This window comes from Eulemur rufifrons, chromosome 4 (genome assembly GCF_041146395.1).
Source record: "Eulemur rufifrons isolate Redbay chromosome 4, OSU_ERuf_1, whole genome shotgun sequence".
Classification (NCBI taxonomy): domain Eukaryota; kingdom Metazoa; phylum Chordata; class Mammalia; order Primates; family Lemuridae; genus Eulemur; species Eulemur rufifrons.
The window spans coordinates 5,088,814-5,096,406 of record NC_090986.1 but is presented as its reverse complement, the minus strand read 5'-3'; the positions used below and the strand labels follow the sequence as shown (position 1 = coordinate 5,096,406).

Genomic DNA, 7,593 nt, shown 5'->3' with positions numbered 1-7,593 from the left:
CAGTTGCAAATGTGTGTATTCAAACACCCAGGTGCAGACCTCACAGGAACTGGGATAAATCACTACTGATTGCAGTGCTATAGTCGCCACTCCTTAGGGGATTGGTCACAGGACTCCCTACAGATACCCAAATCAGCAGAAGTTCAATTCCTTTATACAAAATGATGTAGCATTTGCATATAATCTATGCATATCATGCTGTATACTTTAAATCAGCTTTAGATTACTTATAATACCTAACACAATGCCTACACATCACTTTATTTGGATGGATTCAACATAATACATGGCACACACAAATTCAAGTTTTGCTTTTTGAAACTTTTCTTTTCCCAAATATTTCTGATGCACAGTTGTTTGAATCCACAGCTGTGGAACAGCAGATAGGGAGGGCTGGCCGTATATCAAAATCATTGATATTAAAATTTAAGTAAGCTATTTCATGTGAATCTTTATTTATAACCAGACACAAAAGAATGTACATATGAAGAGTTGTAGACACTTCCAGAAAAAAATTACAGCTACACTTACATACACACATACATACAAACGGACAAATCCAACACAAATTTTAGAAAGATGAAGAAGTTTAGCAATATTTGTTATCTGAGTAAAGAATATAGGATTATTGCCATTCTCAGGGTGGTTAATTGTATGTTAAAAAGCTTTACATAAGTCTTGAAATAGAAAAAGATAATTTAGGCATAAGGGAATTAGGCATATGAACATCAATTCACATCCCTCCTCTGCTGCAGATGTTGTGGTGAATCTATTAATAACAGACTTCACTCCTCTAGTAAAGGGAAATGCTAAAGAAACTAATGCTAATAGAGAAAAGTTGTCATGGTAGGGTCTAAATGCAAAAATTCTCTCCAGTTTTAGAAAGACCTACCTATTTTCAGAATTCTAGAAAAGACAGGATTCTATGCAGCAAAAAAAGCTTTTAGTCTTTGAAAAAAGGATTTAAAATTATAATTTGTAGCTTTAAAAATCATAATTTGAATCTATTTACTAATTATCATCCACCTCAATAGGTATCAGTTCCATTTTATTTAATGTAATGGAAGGAGTGTGAGATAAGATGGGCTGAGAGAGCGAGCTCTAGTTTCAGCAACCACTAGCTATTAGCTATTTGACCTTGGGTGAGTCACAGTGTAGTTGGAAATGAATTTCTTCATATGTGAAAATAGATGTTAAAAGTTATCTTTCTCAAACTGTATGTGAGATTGTATTTTTTAATCAATAAACTGTGAACAGCTGAGATCCAGGAAAATTGGATATATTCTATTTTCTGCTACTTCTCAAGAGATTCCTGTTTTGACTTAATGCAAGTGGTAGCACTAATGCCAATTTAAAAAGCTAAATAAATCCTTGGAATCAAATTATTTATGGCAGCTGTATGGAAGGCTGACATTCTTATCTTGTATTTCCGTTGTGGCGGGGGCGCGCGGCGGGGGGGGGGGGTCTTCTGTAGAAGGTGAGACTAGACAGCCTTGGCCCTGGGAAGACACAGGCACAGTAAACATGTGACCGGTCCCTTGGACTGGACTGGACTGGCTGCCCACCAGCCTCCCGACGTGGCACTACGCAAGTAGGAGGTAAAGACACGTGGGGTGAGGGAGAGGGAAGAAGTGAAGTTTCTCTTGGCTTCTCTACGTGGCAATGGCAGACCCTGGAGTTTCCTGTATCTGTGTCCCCCTTGCCCATTCTCTCCCATGTTGGCAGGTGCAGATTCAAGTCTTTGGGGGTGCTTGCCTCCCAGCACCTTCATGATTTTAATTTTGTGAGTCCAGAAGAAAACACAGAAATTTATCTACTTGTGTTTTGATATACAACCCGGAATTAATTCTCTCTTCAAGAAAGCCTGAGCCTCAAGCTTGGGGACTTTCCGTGTTGCGGCCCTGGTGAGTTCTGCCTTTGTGTGTGGGGACCTGGGGCAGTCTCTAGATGACACCGCCAGTCCCTGAGGTCTCGGCTCTGAAACAAAGCGATGCCAGTTTACCTCAGGACCCCAGGCTCTTCCACATTCCCAAGGTGACAGGTATTAAAGTTATCCTCCTGTCTACTTAGTGTGAACAAATAAAATGACTTTGTCTATAGTCTCGAAACTTCGAACTAAGTGTGGTTCCCTTTATCCCTGGGGGCGGTCTGCCATCTCCTTAACCCTAAGGTACCTGTATATACAGGTGTGAGATAAAACATGTTGATCTGAAAGGTAGCACTATTGCCCACTTAATTGCAAAGATATGCCACCTCTGGTCATTCCACAGTTAATCATTTATCTTCCAAACTCTGCTATTTGAAAATACATTAACATTTCGATGGGGCAGACATTATTTTTGTATTCAATCTCCTATCAGAATTTTCACTGGAATTTTCTTTGGAAGACCCAGAAACCAAAAGGGACCGGAATTACCTGCCTTGTCCCTGAGAAAACTCCTGGTTGACCTCTGGAATTGAAGTAAGGGGGCCTGACAGACTCTTAGGTCTTCTACTTTCTGGGAAGAACAAGGGGGAGTGGAGATTTTAACATGAGATTTATCGTAGCAATGAGTCTTACATCTGTATCGTTAGTCCCTTGTATGTTGATATATAATTATCTCTGACAGTTTCTGTTACAGTTGATATTTATTAGGGCGCCAGAGTAAGGGGTTTTTCAATGCCAACTGCAATTTGGAATCCCATTTTGGAACAGAAACAAAAGAAGGCACCAAATTCTGACCAAGTGAATCTGAGGTAGATTGGAAGTGACCATGTTCTGTCTCCCCATTCCCAGCTGGGCCGGTCCAAGGGCATCTTCTGAGCCTAGACGCACAGCAATAAGCCAATCTTTTTAATCTCGTGAATAAAATGATAGTCAACTTGAACAGAAGACCTCTGTGTTATTCTGTTTCGGCATCGTGGCAAATCAAGTATGGCAAGCCTTCTCTGGGGATTTGAGAATGATCACAAGCTTCTCTCCGGAACTGCTCATGATCATGGGTTTATTGTTAGGCCTGTATGTGCAGGCTCATGGGTGCAGTAGTGAGTGATCAGCTTTGAGCAACCGCAGCCTTAAGTGGGTGAGACGTAGACGGGAACAGGGGAGGGAGGCAGAGTGAGTGGAGCTTTGAGCTCACAGCTGGGACGGGCACTGTGAACTGATACTCAGCCGCGCTATTCTTTTGACTCTGCTGTCGTTGAGATTGTCCATCTCCAAATGGAGATTCTGATGCTTGGCCTCTTGACCTTGCAGGGCTATTCTGAGGGTGGCCCCAAACTGTAGATATAAAGGCTCTGCAAAAAGCTCAATGTATTGTGAAAATAAAAAGGATGATGACTGTAGGATGTGCTGTAAACCTAGCCCAGACAAAAACAGCTCTACTACTTGGTGCTGTTAAATTCTGTTCAGCAAGCACAGAGAGCCATTCTACAGATTCTCCTCTATGGACTGGTGCAGTTTTGGATATAACCTTTGGCCAGAGAGTTGATCCAATTTCAGACGCTAGGGACAAGGTTTTCAAAATTGCCACCTAAACTACCAAAAGTATTTGGGCATCTTCAAAAGCTCTATCCCTTGCAATTTCATGGTTCTGAACTAAAGATATGAGCTAAAATCATGAGAAAACAGGTGTTAGAAGTGATTATTAGAAGTGATTACAAGAGCCTCTGAGTATTTGTGACAAGGCTTAGCACTGGGACTTTTTAGATTGAAAGAATAAAATATTGGGAAAAAAATTAGCTTTAAATGAATAGATGACTACAAAGTAAATTTTCCATTTTGGCTAAGGAATCAGGCCCTAAGTCATAAACATTGATGGACAATTTGTGTAGCTTGTGATTGCCACTCTTGAGGTTTCTTGAACTTGGGTTAAAACTTATGATGGGTCTGCAGATATAGAAGTTCAAGTTGTTCTTCATGACCAACATCTGCAAAATGTTGCATGTGGGTCTCCCTCGTGAGCACGTGGGCAGCCTCCAAGGGCCTTACATTCTTTGGCCTTGGCTGGCTACTTGTGATAGTTCCTCGTGTTCTTTCACCCTTTCATAGGGCTTTGCTGAGGGTCCTGTGCCTGGACCAGCAAATGGAAACTTACAGAACTCCCTACTGCAGCGCTGGCTGGATAGAGTTCATAATTTCTCCACTGTCAGGATGACAGGTGGTGACAGCAGCTGCATGGAGACACATGTCCTTTAATGTTTCTGTGCTCTCATTCCCACTGCTTCCTTCTTGTGTGTTGCCCAGATGTCATTTGCTACTATCACGGTGGATATAAGCCTAGGTGGACATTGGCCCTACAAGACAAAGTCTCCATCAGAGCCCTGGCATAGACTGTGGAAACCGGGGACAGCTGTAAGTGCTCATGGCATATACCTAATGTCACTGGTCACATAGGCATGTGAGGTCTGGGTGGGGACTCAGACAGGACCCAGCCTCTTTTCCATCTTGCACAGGGAAAAGCCAAGATATAGGGAGGTAAACTGGATTGCACGTTAGGCGTTTGCAGACCTACCTCTTGTAGAGACAGAATCAAGTCTATCATCTCAACCCTTCTTGCAGGGTCAAAAATTATTGTGTTTCATCTTAATAAAATTATATGCCATTAAGGACTTGCCTGATATGTACATGCATGGATTCTCTGAGCATCATCCATGATTTCATCCTTCATGCCTCTGCATATACTCCTTCCTCTTCTTGAAACGTATTTTGCTCAATCTGCCACGTGTCAAATTCTTGCTCATTATTTGGAACACAACCCAAACCAATTCTCAGGTCTATCAGTCTCCCTTAATACAAACTCTCCTCCCTGACAGTTGGGAGTAATTTGTATAACACTCAGCCTTTCAACGAATCTTCTTTTAAAGAACTTTCCCTTACTCCCTTCTTTGTCATTATTTACATACATTATTTACCAAGGAAGGCAACTCCAGAGTAATTTATCCTCTATCTTCCGGGGGCAGCAGGCAGGCGGCTTTGTGTGTAATAGGCATTGGTAAGTGTATACTAAAAAAGTAAAGAAAGGGCAAATGACTCTCTTAACCTCACATATCTATAAATGGAAACTGGAGAGCCCCTGGATAATCTTTATGTGCCCTCTTATCCAATTCTTTCGTTGTTTTTCCGTAACAGCTGGTGAAGATTATGGGCAGGGACAATGACAGCTACCTGCAGGCTTTCGTCCTGGTGGGCTTTTCTGACCGACCGCGACTGGAGATAATTCTCTTTGCTTTCGTCTTGGCCTTCTACATCCTGACCTTGGTGGGAAACGCGGCCATCATCCTCCTGTCGATCATGGACGCCAGGCTCCACACGCCCATGTACTTCTTCCTTGGGAACCTGTCCTTCCTGGACCTCTGCTTCACAACAAGCATTGTCCCTCAGCTGCTGTGGAACCTTTGGGGTCCGGAGAAGACCATCACCTACCACGGCTGTGTGGCCCAACTCTACATCTACATGGTCTTGGGCTCGACGGAGTGCGTCCTCCTGGCTGTCATGTCCTATGACCGCTATGTGGCCGTCTGCCGGCCCCTGCACTACACGGTGGTCATGCACCCACGCCTCTGCCTGCAGCTGGTGACCGTGGCCTGGTGCTGTGGCTTCCTAAACTCCTTTGTCATGTGTCCCCAGACGATGCAACTCTCCCGGTGTGGGCGTCACCGGGTGGACCACTTCCTGTGTGAGATGCCTGCCCTCATCGCCATGTCATGTGAAGACACCATGCTGGTGGAGGCATTTGCCTTTGTCCTGGGGGTTGCCCTCCTCCTGGTGCCCCTCTCCCTCATCCTCCTCTCCTATGGCATGATCGCTGTCACCGTGCTGAGGATCAGGTCCACAGCCGGGCGCAAGAAGGCCTTCAACACCTGCTCTTCTCACCTAATGGTGGTCTCCCTCTTCTACGGGACCATCATCTACATGTACCTGCAGCCAGCGAACAGCTACTCCCAAGACCAGGGGAAGTTCCTCACTCTCTTCTACACCATCGTCACGCCCAGTGTCAACCCCCTCATTTACACTCTGAGGAACAAGGATGTGAAGGGAGCCATGAAGAAACTTCTGGGGTGGGAGAAGGGGGCCGGGGAAGCCTAAGTGAGGGGAACATTTGCCCAGTAGACGCTTTGCTGGAGTTCCTGTCTTAGATGTGTCTGCATCGGGTGGAGAACTAATACTCGAAGCGTAGAAGGAACGCAGGCAGGCACGATGCTTCTGAGTTTGCCCCTGCCCTCCGCCCCCTGGATGTGGACAGCTTTCCTCCTGTTTGGGGTGTCTGCTGTAGGATACCTCTGCACTATCTTGCACGTTCCTCATCATTTCCTGTCATCTACCCACAACCTCAGGGGACCTATAGAAACAGTTCAGCCACACAAAGGCACAGGGCAGTCTGCCGACCATGTCACGGATGTCAAATAAAAACTGAGACAATACGAGTGGCCTTTCCTCAAAGCTCCCTTATTTATGACAGTGGTAGCTTTTCAGGCACAGAGGAGTCAACACCGGTAAAATCATAATGCTCTGTCCTGGGGATAGGTTGGTTTTCCATGAGTGGGGAGTGTCCTTTGAGTTTCTTTTTGAAAAGGAAGAGTTTGCTCGGAGTCGTTTGCACCTTCTCCTTAACCTCTTCTCATAGCCAGTGTGCTCGTAAGAGAGCTGACTAGAGTCAGGGACGCCAGCCCTGGAAAGAACGGAGCAAATGGCACACATCTGGGAAGAGGTAATGACTCCGTCCCCAGCAGCTGTAGGCAGTCCCCAAAGAGAGCTGTCCTGTATTCAGATTTCCACTCCTCCCAAAATAATTGTGATGGCTACTCTTACAAAATCAGTGCATCTTGGAAATGGAAGTTACTAAGCAGTATTTCCAAAACTTGATTGTGTATCAGAACACTTAAGACACAAAGTTTCAAAAACTCCCTGAATCAAAAACATACCAGGTGTGGGTCCAGGCATCTCTGTTTTTAAAAAGTTCTCTAGGCCGGGCGCGGTGGCTCATGCCTGTAATCCTAGCACTCTGGGAGGCCGAGGCGGGTGGATCGCTTGAGGTCAGGAGTTCGAGACCAGCCTGAGCAAGAGCGAGACCCCGACTCTACTAAAAATAGAAAGAAATTATCTGGCCAACTAAAATATATATAGAAAAAAATTAGCCGGGCATGGTGGTGCATGCCTGTAGTCCCAGCTACTCGGGAGGCTGAGGCAGTAGGATCGCTTAAGCCCAGGAGTTTGAGGTTGCTGTGAGCTAGGCTGACGCCATGGCACTCACTCTAGCCCAGGCAACAAAGCAAGACTCTGTCAAAAAAAAAAAAAAAAAAAAGTTCTCTAGCTGGGTGTGGTGGCTCACGCTGTAATCCCAGCTCTATGGGAGGTTGAAGTGGGAGGATTTGCTTGAGGCCAGGAGTTCAAGACCAGCCTGGGCAATATATCAAGATCTCATCTCTACAAAAAATGACTCTGTCAAAAAAAAAAATTAAAAAATAAGAAAAGGCTGCCTACCACACCTATGGCTTTAAAAAATAGTAAAAAAAAAAAAAAAAACCCAAAAAACCAAATAGCTCTCTAGGTGTTACTGATCATAGATTTGGATATCATTGTTTTAGAGAGAATCAAAACTCAACTCCTCACAC

General features: G+C 44.6%; 1 protein-coding gene across 1 annotated transcript; it reads left to right on the top strand.

Moving 5' to 3' along the window:
• The first annotated feature begins 5,119 nt into the window (after window positions 1-5,119).
• LOC138382385 (putative olfactory receptor 2W6) lies at window positions 5,120-6,067 on the top strand. The gene has a single exon (XM_069466910.1). It carries the CDS (start codon window positions 5,123-5,125, stop codon window positions 6,065-6,067), a length of 945 nt encoding a protein of 314 aa, XP_069323011.1. The 5' UTR covers window positions 5,120-5,122.
• Window positions 6,068-7,593: the final 1,526 nt, after the last annotated feature.

Coding starts and splice junctions, on each gene's coding strand:
- LOC138382385 (XM_069466910.1), top strand. CDS start 5,123: ATGGGCAGGGACAATGACAGCTACCTGCAGGCTTTCGTCCTGGTGGGC.